The sequence below is a fragment of the Acyrthosiphon pisum genome, chromosome A1, assembly GCF_005508785.2.
Source record: "Acyrthosiphon pisum isolate AL4f chromosome A1, pea_aphid_22Mar2018_4r6ur, whole genome shotgun sequence".
Taxonomy (NCBI): domain Eukaryota; kingdom Metazoa; phylum Arthropoda; class Insecta; order Hemiptera; family Aphididae; genus Acyrthosiphon; species Acyrthosiphon pisum.
In genome coordinates, this window is record NC_042494.1 from 109,571,282 (window position 1) to 109,588,280 (window position 16,999).

General features: G+C 29.8%; 1 protein-coding gene across 3 annotated transcripts in view; it reads left to right on the forward strand.

Moving 5' to 3' along the window:
* The window catches only part of LOC100165618 (kinesin-like protein CG14535), a 182,623-nt gene that overhangs the window by 67,452 nt on the left and 98,172 nt on the right, over positions 1-16,999 (forward strand). Inside the window, exon 1 of one of the 3 annotated variants that reach the window (XM_008187594.3) lies at positions 4,188-4,413. The exons of the other annotated variants lie outside the window; for them this stretch is intronic. Coding sequence (XP_008185816.1) covers positions 4,412-4,413 — 2 coding nt within the window. The 5' untranslated portion in view covers positions 4,188-4,411. Of the gene's footprint in view, positions 1-4,187; positions 4,414-16,999 lie in introns of those variants that run through there. 3 annotated transcript variants of the gene reach the window in all.

Genomic DNA, 16,999 nt, shown 5'->3' on the forward strand with positions numbered 1-16,999 from the left:
TTCAATATTGTATAGTGCCCAATCTAAATGGGCACTGTATACAATGCCCGGACAATGTTAACTTATTCCAATTTTCTACTTTGCCCGTAACATATATATTTAAACCAAAAGATAATAGTTTAATACGTTATAATAATTCATATATATATCTTAAATGTTATACATGATGATAATAGTTTGGTTGTTAATGAATCGATGGTAATTAGTAGGTGAAAATTATATTGAATCAATTTTTTTGATAAAAAATATTGGCGTAAAAACGGCAACTAAAATATATTGAGAAATGGAATCATATAAAATTGTAAAATCTTTGTAAAACATTTTACAGAATCCTTATTAGTGTTTAGTAGTGTCTCGTTAGCGATTCTGTTATTATCGAGAAACCCTTCAAACTTTTGAACTTTTTTTTTTAGGATAAAAGGGGAAATGCTCAATTCTCTGAGGGGCTTATATATATGGTTGAAAACAAGAAACAGAATTTCACTGGACACTTAGGTCATATTTTCCTCTTTCTCTCTTCCAGTTATACATGATTACAAAAGTTACATCATTTGTCAGAACATGTCGCGTGTGCCACTGACAACTGCAAAAGCGTCGTTAATCACATTGTCTCGATCAAATTAACGTGTATTATTATAACAGAAAAACATGTGCACTTTCCCCTTCCAAAAATGTGCACCTGACGTACTACCGTTTATCATGTGACTAAATTAAATCTCGTAAATCGATGGTATATTATACAATTATTTAGCCCTTCCATACAGAAGTCCTTTTTTGATATTATGCTTGATTTATATAATGGAAAATAGGTTACATGTTTTTCGAAGTAATGTGTACAGAAATAATTAATGTACACAATAAAATAACGCGTAAAGTGACCTGACAAATTCACGAACCGTATTGTTTTGTAATAGTGTAATAATCGGTACCTATATTTAATAGGCAATACCTACGTGTAAATCAGAAAACTGACAGTTTTGTGTATTATCGTGACTTTATACTACGTGATATGTACCTATTTTGCTTCGCTACCTATACGGCTATACCTAATATTGTTTTTGATATTATAAAATTAGAAATTGAAAATACACGGTTCAGCAACCCCAACCATAGTATAGTATGTATCATATTATTCTACGTTACAATTTAACGTAGAAGCATAAAATAAAAATATTTGACGTAACCGAACGTTATTACTTATTCGAATTGATTTTTTTTCATGATATCCCATCACTTATCACTATAGGTATAATATATAATATACGTGATTGTATTAATGTATTTTTGACTTGAGATGCTCGTGTAGTGTTAATTACGTTCAGGAGAGAAATCCCAGTTGGAGGAATGAACGTTGTTGACATTATCATCTTGCGAATATGGTGCTCCTATATACGGCATCGCGGGGGATTCACTTAATTGTTATACGACGACGTGCCTCGAGCAGAGCGGAGGAGGGAACATTATAGTCAAAGCCTATAACTCGCGGTAGTAGTCGATGTTGAATTTGCATTTTGGCCCTTTATAATAGACATTAGAACGGATTTCCCGGGTTGTATGTATATAGAGACTAACTTCAACTCACCCTTATGATTTATAACCGAAGGGCTACTGAAACTTTCAACAAACACGGTAGGTAAATGTGATTGTTTTTGTTTGAGTTAAATATTAAAATGACAATAGTTAATATGTACCTGTGATACAAAATTATCTATTACTGTCATTCAGTATTTTACGTCACATTAAACGTTTAATGTTTGGTAGTAATATATAGTATCATAAAACTGCGAATACGTTATAATATAGTTCTACAAAATATGTAGGTTTTGAAAGTTAAGTGACGAGAAAAACTCGGAATATTAAAACAGATTTAACAGTTGGGCCTCGTGTCATTATAGTAGGAACGTAGTTATGGTGAAATTACAGTAGTTAATATATATTTTAAATTATAAAATAGAATATGAAAGGAAAACTAAAATTAATGAAAACATTCGTATATAATGATTTGAGCAATCAACGGAAAAATTAATTAAAAAACATCATTACAATTTTGATTATCACTAATTTCAGTACGAAAATGTTATTTTCCGAGTAAGGGGTAAAATTGTATACCAAGTATAAAAAAAGATGGAACCACCTGTAACGGGGATGTCGTTTCGACGACGACTCTAAGCGCTGTCAAATTAATCGAGCAGGAATGTATACGTCCCGGGCGCAACGAGTTTTGTTTTCCGTCTCATTTATTCAACGGACTCGAGCCGTACTAATCTCTTAAGAATTCCAAATTAGAATCGGGTTTCCGGTTATTCCGAGCACTTTAGACTGTAAAAGGGGCTTCGTCGTTTTAAAGGATCTCAGTGAACGAGAATTTGACGTTTTACCAACATGTACGTATTAGGGTTATATTTATTTTTCTTTTTAAATTTCATACAGTAACCAAGTTTTTAAAATTAAAATGTAAAAAGCAACTTTAATTATTGATAGGTATTATTGTGTTCAAAATTCAAAGCACATTGTAAGGTATACATTTTTTATAATAGGTAGGTAGGTATAGTAGTATTATATTATAGTAGGTACTTAAATATTTAGTATTCAATAACCATTTTTTTTTTTTTTTTTGTAAATGTTAACTGAAATTATAAATATATTATTACGTAGTATTATCATGTCCATAGCATTTAAAACAAGCTATGCAAAATAAATGTAAATAAACTGATATTTTGAGTAAGAAGCTAAAATAATATTAAACAATATTAATGTTTGTTTAAATTAACCAAAGTAATTATATGCAAGGTAAATACTATTATATAAATAAAACACCCGAAGTGTAATCGTTTCTTTAAACATAACTATTTTCTATCTTTAATAAACTATCTAAATTAGGTACTTGTAATATTTTAAAAGACAATAGGTACACAATTTATCTTTTTTTTTTTTTATTATTATTAATAAAGTGTTACTGACAACAAGGTCATCTAACTTATTGATAAAAAGACAAATTTTTAACATGCAAATAGTTGTTATAAATAAATAAGTAAATACAATAAATTACAGTTATTTACATAGATGAATAGCTAGATATTAAAATGTGACATTAACTAATTATTACAATCTAGGTGTATAATACAATTTATCTTAATATACTATTATAAACCTTAACCAACAACTAACACACATTATATATATTAGAATTAGAATAATCATACATAGTTATATACTTATATTAATATTATCTATTTATCTGTAGTTTTACCCATTTGTTCATATTAATAAAAAAAAAATAATAATTATATACATATTAGTTGAAAATATTATCTAATTTTACTAAATCTTATAAACTATGTACTATTGAATTAATTATTATTAAAATAATATATGGTTTAAAAAAAATGTTTTGTATTTATATTAATCATTATATTTTTTGTGTAAAATTCATTGATCGGTAAAAAAAAAATTAAAAAAAATTAAAGGTTAAAAGTGGAGGTATAATATTTTATGAGAGTTAAATGTATCATGGCTTATCATATATTATGAATGGGGGGGGGGGAGGAGTTAAACCCCAAGAATCATCCACTCAATGAGCACGCCCCTGGTAGAGTTGGTGGAGTTGAAAACAAATGGAAAATCGCCGCGTTTAAAAACTTATTGTGAATGGAGCTGACATTTATTTAAACACGTTTACATTTTTTATGGTAGGATTTCTTAAATATATATAGTATATGTACCTACATTTGGAGTAGCCAACTTAAGAACAATTATATCTCATATAAAGTACCATCTAGACTCGATTACCGATCTATAAAACCTTCAATTCACGAAAAAGTTTAATAAGTTCTAATAGACGCAATAGAAAAAAGTTTATAATGACATAATCATATCGTTAAACCAATACATTTTATCGTTTTACTCGGCGGCCAAAACGATATAGTAACTTGTTTCAATTTATAACTGTATAACGTAATAAGTCCACATAAACACATACACATACACATATACGATATACGTATACGTCTTACTCAAATTCGTAAATCTACCTTTTATACGCACCCTAAACTTTAACAAAAAAAATAAATAAATAAAATAAAAAAATGGGATCATGTCCTCGGGAAAAAATAGGACGAAATACCCATGTACCTGTGTGGTGTGCTTGGAATGCGATGAAATATATGAAAGGGCACATTAAAAAAAAAAAAAAAAAAAACAGGCGGAAGGGTTTCACTGCAATATTCCCTATGAAAAGAATGTAGTGTACTGGGTCACGTGTGCGCGCCGTGCGCTGTTAGTCGCACGCTCCCGACTCTACGCCCAAGCACATTCAGTTACGTGCCGGCCGCCTTGTGTCGCTGCCGTGCCCGCCAACTCGCGCGCTTCGCCATTCAACCGTGATCCTAATCCTCGACGACAAAATAATATCATGTTAGTACAATATTATTATTATTAATTATTATTAGACGGTTATTAGATAGTATTGTTTTATTTTTTATTTATTATTTTGGTATACAAAGTTGGTAGGTTATTATAGGTAGGTAACATAATATAATATTGTATAGGTAATGTTTAAAATATATAATAACTGATTAGACAGATTATTATAATTATTTTATTTATTTTTTTTTACATTTTACTTCATTAAATTTTAGGTATTTAATATAGTCGATTTACTAATTTTTGTTGTTATAATAAATTATAATTACAATTTTATAATAGAAATTATACGAAATATCAATGTGTTTCACAATTCTTATTTTATTAAAAGGCTGGTCAAATTTGGCGGAGGTTCGTAATAATTTTAAATTCACAAAATATGAAATCAATTTATTTTTTGAAACTAATATATTATAATATGATATTTGCAAAAATATTCCAAAATACTACCTGCAATATATTAGAATTGAACACGGAAAACGGAAAAATTAAATGTATTTTTAGGTATTTTTACATTTTATAAGTACAACATATTAAAGTGTACATTGATATTTTGAATTAAAAAAAATGTTCTATAGAAATGATTTTTTTCTAAATATAAAAGTTAAATAACGTAAATAACTCATGCAAAGCCTATAACTGAATTATTTTCATTTTTACAAAAGACCCATTATTGATAAATTATTTGTCCTAATAACTTTTAATAAAAATTTGCTTATTAAGCAACACTAAGATGACTTTTAATTGAGCAAACTAACTAGTAAGAGTTAAATTGTTTCTAAAAGTTTGATCCTCAAAAAATTATGACCATCGTCTAAAAGACAGTTTATAAACTATATATATACGCGCTTAATATGTCAACACTATTTACATTTTGGACAATTATAATTGGCTATTTTAATATAAACATAATATCTTAAAATAAATTAATACATCTGTAGAAGACAATTTTAATTTTAAAAGAATCTTGTAGTTTGTACTGATCAAATGTTATTAAATTATGTTTTAAAAAAATTTATAAATCAAACACTAATTATTCAAAACTCTATGATCTATGGAATTTTAATAATAAAAAAAAAAAACAGTGTTCCTTATTTCTATTTTAAATAAATAAATCAAATAGATTATATTATTTTGTTAAATCTAAACGCCAACATTTTGAATAATTCGTGTGTAATAGGTATTTTGAATAGGTATTTTATATAGGTACATGGTAAATACTATAAATAGTTACAAAAGCCAAAAGTGTTGTGAAATCGTTTTCGTCTATAAAGTATAAGTTAATCATTAATAATTGTATATATTCAACTAGACAAAATATTAAGATCCGTCAAGTAGGTAACTGTTTTGGTGTACGTGGTTATCGTAGTAGGTGTCGAGCGTTCCTTATTATTGAGTTGACAATGTAATCGATGTATTTAATTTGAATTCGATGATTGATTAAATCATTGTATATGACGAAAAACGGTTCTGTGCTAGACAGTTTAATTTTTCAGAAACCACGGTTATCAAAAAATGATTTCAATAATAATATTAAAGTTTGAACAAATGTTTGTACTTTTTTTTTTTTTTACAATTATATTTAAAAGTGCTGAGCATTTTCAATTTTGAGCTCTCAAAACTACCAACTAGATCCAATTTCCTACCAGAAACATCTCTAGAGCATTTTTTCTACTATAAGAAGTGTCTCCGCACACAGAAATAAAAGATAGATAAAAAAGGGGAAAGTAGATTACTGTTCTGCTGTACAGTAGGTGTCAAGTAACTTGACTCAAGTATATACCTCGTCATGGAATAAGTCACTGTAATGTATGTGTTAAATTTAAAATCAATGATAAATATTTACATATGAAAAAAGATTCTGAGCGAATACAGATATATTTTATAAATATTTTATATTATATAAAAATATATTACGTCATGATGTAATTTTTGATATTGCTATTCAAGTAATTTATTTTACTATTATTCTTATGGTAGGTTGATATTTTTTTATTATTATTATTATTTGTGAAATTACAGTGATTTTTTTTTTAATTACAGTGTTAACAACTTATAAGGAAACTCGTTAGATTAATTTTGTTAACCTGTCTACTTAGTTCTTAAGTGTTATTGATCGTACAGTCAATTTTTATCATAAATTAGAGATAAAAAAAAAATCGAAAACGGTTTAATTAAAGATGTTCTACTTTGTTGGTAACCAATAGGTTATTTTAATTATTTTAGTAATTTTATTAAAATATTAACAAATTCATTTGTATTTTATTTGTTTCTCCCGATAATTTTTTAAAGTACTGAGAATTTTCAATTTTGACCTATCAAAAGTACCAACTAGATCTAATTTGCTACTAGAATTCTCCATCGAAGTTGATGATCAGAATATAAATTAATACGAATTTAAAATAAATAATAAGATTATTCAAAAAAATATGTATAATATATGGCTTAATTAATGGTTTAAATAATAAATCATATACCTACATACCTATAGTTCTTGACTCTTGAGTAGGTAAATATTAATTGTAGTCATATGTTAAGTATTGTCTTGATGGATTGCATAATATATCATATTGAAAACATCCATCACCCTAATACTATTTTATTTTTAAATAATTTGAATGGCTCTGATATATATATAATATATGGACTATTTAGTGTTTACATGAGTAGTGACTGGAAAAATGATTCCATCGCTATGACACACGTTTTACGCTCGAAGAGAAATTACAACGACACTGTAAGCATCCATATGCACATTTTGACGTTTTTGAACCCCTCCTCCATCTGTCTAAACTGTTATTGCATTCATTAATCATTAAAAGCAACTGTTGGATTAAAAAAAAAATTTAAATCAAAAATGTTTACTGACACCCTGTAGGAGCTGTTTAATTGACAATGTAATAACTTCTCAATTAAATATATCAGTTTTTATTATTAAACAATATTCAACTTGGGCATTTTTTAAATTCTGGAACATAAATCAAATCTCCTAAATGTTAAGTAAAATAAATGTTTGGAATTTAAAAAAAAGTCTTATTTTACGGGGTTTTTAAATTAGTTAAATTGATATGACTTCAATATATGGAAATTAAAACAATTACTAATTCAATGTGACAATGTTATAATTAATCATAGTATTATTATAATTATCATAATTATTTTTCGTCAATATACCCACATGTGGCTTGTGACTATTGAATATCATATAAAACAATATATAATAATACCTATTCAATAAATTGATTAATATAATTGAATGAATCGTCGCTGTAACTAATCTTTATATCCATGTTATATTTTAAATTCACAATTTTTCATTTTCATTCTGTATTGTAAAGAAATGAGATATAAATGATTCGGCAAGAACCCGGGCTTTTTCAATTTTCTAAGAAGGTTTTCTGTGATTTCGGTTGATTAAGCAAGACGTTTGGCCGCAAAAATTGCCCCGAGAATCAATTGGGTTTCCTGCGAAATTCCAAGTTTTTTCGTTTGTTTTGTTTACTTTGGTCCTGGTGGTTTGATTTAGACGGTTACCGTGGAAACAGCGATGTACGTGATGTTGAGTGGACATGAACTTATTCTCCGGCGAAATTGCATTTGCCATATAACTACCTACTAAAAAAGAGCTAAAAGGTCACATCACTTTTTTTATATATGTATATGATAACAAATAATAATCCTTTCAAACAAACAAATACCTAATTTTAAATATTGATCTTAAAAAATATACCTACTTCCAATTGAACAAAAAAAAAAATCTAATTGATTGTTTATTTCTTTATACCTAATGTTTTTAGTTTTGATGTATAGTTTCGAGTGTTAGACAAAATATGGGTAGTATTATTACGTATAACCTAACCGTTATCTTTACTTATTAGTACTTTACCAGACTTTACTTTAACCTACACCAAATTTACATTTTGTTTATATAATATATTGCATTTTATCAAATTAAATGTTTATAGTCATTACGTTTCACTTTGGTTATTAGGAACTAGATGTTTAAGCCTTTAAATAATATTATATTTCATTTATGTGACATTTTTACTATCTTTTAGGAATTACCTTATCTTATGCCATATTAAAATTATTTTAATTGTTTTTGCAGTCTATTGTATTTTATGTTTGCATAATTTAAAATTTTAAGTAATGGTTTCCTATATTTTGTTTTGTTTAATGACATTATAATATCATAATGAATACAATAATTATAAATAATAGAACAATGAAAAATATCACATTATAATATAACAGAAACATCTGAAAAAAAATTTTATCACTTAACTTATATAGGAAATGTCAAGATGCCCTTTCCAGGCTAATCGTGTTCAAGCAACCCTTTCAAAGGTCGTATTAGATGGTTTCCATGTTCGTCTCCTACAACAACAGAAGCTCGTGTTCATAATCAATTTTCAATTTTCCCCATCCATCCTGCCGTCGGATTACTCTATCGGACAAGGATCCCTGGGTCCTGCTTGGGATTTGCATTTATAATGACCACGTGTATACGTGCTCGTGTACCAGGGATTAGAATGGCTTTAATTTGACAGGGCCCCGTCAACCCTTGCCAAGCCCAGTGGGTCCTGGTGACTTTGCGGAAAACTTGCTGGTTTAAAAATGCATATAACGATGCCACGACTGTAGTGTATAATAATTAACCCAGCAAAAGAACATGGTATATGGTAAAAGTAAAGCAAGGTAGTTCGTATAGGCAAATCAATAGCATGCGTGCGTAGAATACAAGAGGGACACGGAACGACAATTCTTCCAATTTTAATCATAATCGTAATATTTTGTTAAAAAATAACGTTATTTGAACTATGAAGTGTTGATATAAATATATAATACATTTATGTATTCGTGTTTAATATATAAACGTTTAATTTTATTTTATTCTTAACCAACTACCCAGCTGGTCACATATACCTAGGTACTCCTGTTATTAGGCATTCGTGTGATATAAAATATATGTAAATAAAGCAAAAATAATATAGTATTTTTATGACGTATACTAACAATATTATAGTGTTTAGTGTTTACTTATCAACCGGATGTGAATAACTACTGTTAATAGAATGACGTAAATATAATTACGATATACATTACACAATATTATATTGCAGACGTCTTATACTCTTATGATGGTGATTTGAACGCTATAATACATTACAGTGACCATATTAATATAATATAATGTAAAAAAAAAAAAATGAGAGAAACGGTTTTGGCTCAATTCTAAAAAAAAAAACTAGAATAATTTTACACTGACTTTCATATTTTTAATGATATTTTGGAGATGATGTTTGTCTGAAATTATATGAGGTAAAGGGTTGGGGGGGGGGGGTTAATATTACAGTGCGGTGCAATACGCGCCAATATAGGGCGTGTCCCACGCTTATTACAGACTATGACTTTCGACGCTCGAAACAAAAAATTGTTGTTCATTTGGTTTCAATAACTCAATACCTCAATACAAAACAGTAAAAAATATATTGTTTGTATTTTTTTTTATCCTGTACACTTGTACGTCTTTGCATAGGATTTAATTTTTACACATAGCCACATAGGTACCTATAATATAATATTATAATAACAATATGGAGATAACGGGACTATATAATATAATATACTAAAAATAGAAGGAAAAAGCGTCTCGTTTGAAGTATGTCGTAATAAAAGGAGACATCGTGAATACACGGTGTTCATAAGAGGGACAGTTCCGTTTCGAACAGGACTTGTGGTCACTGGCCACCCCACATTATCATCCTATATATCGTATATGAGCCGCAAAACCCTGGTTCGACAACACTTTCACTTTAAAACATAGTTACAAGCTAAATTGTATATAGGTAAAAACGTGCATTGATCGCAGTCAGGACTTGTAGGAACATCGCGTATTATAATATTATTATTACGATGTGTTACGGCATGTGCAGAGCGTAGTTATACTCGCCCGTTGGAGGTACACGTGTGCGCTGTTCGGGGCGCTGCAGCTGACGCTCGTCAAAATTATCCGTTCGGTTTCACGTGGCACTTGTATGTTATGGTATAAGTACGCATTTAATACGTCACACGATAATAATAACAATTATATTACACTTATTTTCGGTCGTCTCTTGCACGTCGCGCCGTTCGCATCTGGACGTTTCTTTTACATCGTGACGTACAGAGATACCGCAGCAATATCTCTCGCCGGAGAGGCTAGCAATCATACCCCCGTAAAAAGTATGAAAATCATAGACACCTCAGCAGTCGTATAACATATCGTGTATGCATGTATAGGGCAGGTATATGAGCGGTATACACTCCTCTATATAATACGTATTATATATACCTATATAGTGACTATATTTATTACCGTCGCGTCGCACTAACGTTTTCTACGGTATAATGTTTTCTAACTAATGGATAATATACCCTAGGCTAAAACGCGCCGGGTTGGAGGCGGGTGGAGAGGGGCGAGCGAGGGGAGGGTTTTCGGCTTATAAACGCGCAGTGTGTGTGTGTGTGTGTGTGTGTGTGTGTGTGTGCGGGTGTGTGTGTCGCGTGACGCGCGCCCGTTAAAACGCATAAACAAAAGCGGCGGCACCTTTTCCGCGCTGCCCTCTCACGGTGTGTCGGAAACGTCGCGTCGCCGCGAGTTTTATTGCTAATAATACAACGCGCGCGGCCACCACCACCGAAACCGAATAATAAATCCGCGTTGGCCCTATCTCTCCTGCACGACGACGCCGCCGCCGCCACCGTACGTATATACAGTTAATGCGCGCGTTATACCTCTTCACCCAGCCACCGTCGACTGCGGCGGCGGCGGCGCTTCCAACCTAACCCCTCACACACGTCACACACACTACCCACACCACCCACACACACCCACAGTGACTTTATCGCTACGGTGAAACAATATAATATGTGTGTAATAATAATAATAATAATAATAATAATAATAATAGTGTTATGTATATTATGCTCGGATGTAATGCACGCGATCGATACATCGCGACTGTGCGACGAGTTTTTCGAGTGCGTTTTTACTTTTTACATCGTCACCTATAATATTATACTAGCGTAGACTGCGTTTGCGTGTGCGCAACTAGGATTTAATAGTTACGGGGGCTAGAGTCCTGTAGAAAACCAAAGTTCAAAATAACCCCCATCATGATGAGTGTCACTAGGATTTAGCAGTCACTGCAGAGAGTCCTGTGAGATCAGAGTTGAAAATAAACCATAGAGGAAAGGCACCATCGCCACCCCTCTCGTCATTAAAAATAAAATGTAAACAATACAATTAGTATAATATACATTTTACAACTGTATGCGGCATATGCCTTTATTTTTAGATGCAAATGTTTATAAAATATCATTATGTCGACAATCTTATTAGATACCTAACTCTCTTTCTGTACCAGGACGCCGAATATTCTGTATTGGGTCATACTCGATCTGAAGTATGTTTCGATTTTCTTTATACAATATAAACTTGTACATAGTAAATCCTCAATGTTATTATAAGTTTTATTGAAAGCTAATAAAAAAAAAAAACAGATATAGCCGTATAGGGCAGGGGAATACTAGTATTTGCATATTTGTTTAATAGCACAATCGTAAAAAATCCAACGAAATACAAATTTGTTCATGTTACGACAAATCCAAATCTGTTATTGTATGTATTTTTGGGTTTTGAGACATATTAAGCTTTGTTCTACTTGTTGAAACATATTTCTTTATTTTGCAGGAGACTTATCAATATATTACACATATAATTATTAATTATCTTATACATTGAACCAGTCACCACCGATTTTAACCAGAAGGAGGGGCTAAAAAGTAAAAACGCCTATGCAGGGGACTAAGCCTCCCTTATAGTTAAGCCGCGATGTATGTACGTATAGAAAATAGATCTTCATATCAGGTTTCAAGGGTTGTTGAAATATTCAACATGTTGACGTGAAAACAGTAGTTATATTAAACACCCTCTGTTTATTAATATAATGTACCTACCTATTACAATGAACACCTAGGTTTTATACGATTAGTGCTGATAATTACAGTCGTAATTTATAGTATTTCCTATAACGAATCCGTGCACAATAGCTTATACATCAGGGCTCAATGAATAATGATATGGCAGTATTACAGAGATTAAAAGTTAAACGAATATCCGTTCAATTAAATCGCAAGATAAACATTAAGTACAATTATTATTACTTAAATTTAACTTGTTTTGAGATTAAATTGAATCATAAACCAATCTGACGTTTTCATATTGTAATAATGTAACTATGTAAGTGGATAAAAAAAAACGAATCTTATTAATTCATAGTTTATTTGGTAGGTACTATAACTTAATATTTTGAAATATAAAGTATTTGCTTAAATTGTATTCATTCTACTGTTCATAACATTATGATTTTATTATATTCTATAATTATCAGACTTTTACTTTTGGTCTACTATCTAACGCCATGTTTGTAACAAAGTCTAATATTACATTTACGATTAATACAGTTAACTCATGATTTACATAGGTAATATGGTCTTGTACACTGTCATGTATTACAATAAATGCATATTAATGAAAACCAAATATAAACTATGACATTAATTTAAGTTCAATAACTTTTAGTTTCTTTTTGAAAACTGTCATTATGATTTTAACTACCTATGATAGTTTATAAATAAACTATTAAGTTCACACTAAAATTAGGTAGTCATATGATAATACAAATCATTTTTTATTGTTGTTATATTATGTGCACTTATAGTATGATAAAACAATGCTGAACTATAAATAAATTAGAATTTATATATATTATTATAGGTATACGTTGTTGAAGGACGAAGGTATAAAATATAAAAATATACTTTTTATAATTATATAATATAATGTAAGAATTCTAAAATATAAATAAATAGGTATACTTACTACAAGTAGGTACTTAAATAAAAAAAAAACTGAAGTATTCGAATTACTAAAGTTGTGCCGGAACTCAGATTATTTAAAACAAAATACATATTTTAATAATTCAAATGGAGGGAGTAGTTTTAACGTATATTTTTAAATTTTAGCATACAATTAAACTCAGTTGTAAAAAAATCAAAGTAAATATAAAAGAAAACACGTAGGTATTGGGTAGTTTCTAAACAAGTTTCCGTTTCACAAGTTATAATTAATTTCAAAATCTGTTTGAAAAAACTTGTAGAAGCGCTATATCCTTTTAGATATAATCCTCCCTTCCAATAAGTTTCTTTCAACATTCCAAACCTTTTTGCCGTTGCACATGCACATTTGGAATTCGGAGACCGTAGGCGTTTTTGCACTATTAAATTGAAAACCTGTGTAAAAAAACTTTTTCTGTTCCGAATTGAATGAGTCAGCTGATTTTGACACTTTTACTGGCAAGCTCACGTACACATAGTCCATTAATCAAAAACTCAGTATATTTGGATGCGACATGAATGACTACGAATAAAGTTCGATTAGCCTCATTTCCAGATTCGTTTTTGGTACATAGCAACATTTATTGTGTTACCACTCGCTCATCCCAGGTCGATGAGCATTTTTTTTTACTTCTACGTTAAAGTAGGTTTATATTATGTGTTTTTCTAACTGACTTACAAGCACATATGTATATAACTTACATATAGGATTATTCGAGCTAACGAATACGGCAGCTCTTATTTTATAAAAATTGGCTATTTTTTTACATAGAATAATGAAATAAATTTGTCATATTATATTATGTTAGGTAGGTAACTAAAAATTCGTTAAAAAAAAATAAAAAGTGTACTATCGTTGAAATAACATTATTGTATATTTGGCGTAAACAACTTTTAAAAAACATCGCGTCACCACCACATACGTGTACCTATATATATAAAAGATAAAATATTTGACCATTAGTACGTGACTAGCGAATTAGGGCTTTGCCTGTCGTTTTAGATACACAAATGTTTGTTTTTCGACTGCTTTGAAATGTGTTTTCTTTCCACTTAAACGTCGTGCGTGGCCCGTAAAAGAATTACATTTCAATTCGCCCTCGGGGACCCAACCGCAGTAAATGATGATTCGGCTTGTTCGTAGACCGTGAAAATTCCACGATTCCTCGTCATATGGTTTTCATCTGTAATGCTATCATCAACCCGGGGTCGGCGGATAGAACGCAGATGCCTCTGTGGCCGGCGGCCTACCGTATTTCATATAAGAGAGAGAGAGAGAGAGAGAGAGAGAGAGAGAGAGAGAGAGAGATAGGATATAAGTGGATGGGACGAAGACGCAATTTTCCAATTTCACAGACTTCTGGTTTAGCGAAACGAAAATACTCGTACAGAACGTTTCGACGGGCGCAAGTCAGCAGGATATACGCACCTTAATTAACCTCGGTGTTGGTTTAAGTTTAACCTCGAAATATAATTTTATATCGGAAACCATCCAATAGCTATATCCCTACGTCCTTACCCGGCTACCCCTGTCACGACTGATTCCTTTATTTTCTTATTTAATATTTATTATTATACTTATATTTTTTCTCTTCCACTTAAACGTAGTACCCTCGAAAATAATAATAATTTTGATGTCGATGAAAACGGTCGGTTCGGAAATTATTCATAACCGTAATGATCTTCTCGATGGGGGGAATCGGCAACGAAAACACTACAAGCGCCGCCGAGTTGTTATAGGAAGGTGTTGCGGAGAGTATTTATAAAGGGATTGGGAAATAGTGTTTTTCTTCCATTTAAATTTCAAGAAATCTTCAAACACGCTATTTTTGGAAGAGATAAACGAGATGGTATTACGATCTAAGAGAATTCCGCACATCGTTATTCGTTAATAAAAGTAAATAATACGTGCGGAAATTTGGAATGGCTAAAATCAAACGAACACCCAGATTAGAAATTCTCATCTAACGCGATCGCTTTCTTAAAAGCTTTGTCTATAGTACCAATAACGTTGCATTCGTCATACTATAAAGAAAATGAGATAACAGCGTATTTTTAATATAAGAATCGATTTATCCATTATTAATTTTATAAACAGTGGCTATACCGTTCAACCGTTGTAGCCATGAAGAAAAAAAAATTACGAAATTCCTGAACTTATTAAACATTAGGTTTAGGTATTATGCTTAATATTGCCTATAAACTTGAAGTATTTCGAAAAATATATAAGAATAGATACAAACAAAAATATTGATACAATGTTTTATATGTTTAAAAATATGCTACTATATTGTACACTTCTTTTCCTTGCAATGTTAGCTTCTCAAAAACTTTTTAATAAGTTGTAAAAATATTATTATACTTTTTTCAAAATTAAAACACTAAAATAAATTACAGTTTACAATCCACCAACTTTAAAATGGGTTAAAAGTACAAAACAAAATTCGAATACAACAATTCATATAATATGTATTTATTATTTTTTTCATTTACCGACAATGTTTGTGACAGTAAGCAAAATAATGATATCAAACCGAGATCAATATTTTATTCTATTATATTTTTACGAATCTATGATTAATGTTTTTAATATTAAACAAAATATTTTTAATACCGACATTATTTAATTTTCTCATTAATATTGAAATCCAAAGATCAACTTTATTAAAAGCTCAATAAATGTTCCAAGCTTTATTATAGAATAGAATCTCGAATATATGTAGTGCTATACATTATATATATATATATATATAACATATAGGCGTAGACGCACATCATTAATTCCGCAATACACTTAGAAATACCACGAATGCCAAAAAAACCTTTAACAGTAATTGAAATACCAACAAAAGTGAAAATTCTAATCTGAGGCAATTTCTTGTATATAATAATATAATATTAGAATGTTTTCAATATTGGCAATATGTGTTTATTAATTATTTTAACATAATGACGATTGCTGATATAACATTTTAAAACATAAATTATGATAATGTATTATATGTCACAAAGTTTAATTATTTAATACTAATTTTAATATTTTGTAAAAGTTGAATATGGTAGTGTACATTTTTCCATACGACTTTTTCTTAAACATTATTTTATTGATTTTGCGTCGTATTGTATTGTACAAAAGAAAACTAATTTGCAAATTAAGTACAATATTATTATACATTGCATAATATATGTACGTCAAAATCGTAAGACCAGTAAATCAATAAACTATCATAAATATCATGTAATATAATGATAATAATAATAAATTATTGAAATAATTATAGTAGTCGGCTGTTGTTTACTAAATACAAAACATAATATTATTATGTTTTCTGTTTGTTCTGAATAATAATATAACAATGCGATATGAGAAGGATATGAGTTATCAAAAAGAATCCTATACATAATATGTTTAATTCTAAATAAAAATATTAACCATTTATACGTCATTACGTACCTATATCTACTCCCCTGATATACAAAATATAAGGGTAGAAAGTTTATTTTTTATTTTTCACTATAGTTGTTTACAATAAAGGACAAAAACAATCCATTACCTAACTGCGAAAAAGCACTACCTATATCAATGTATATTGTATATATGTATGGGAAATCTGTTTCTGATTGATTCATGGGCGGT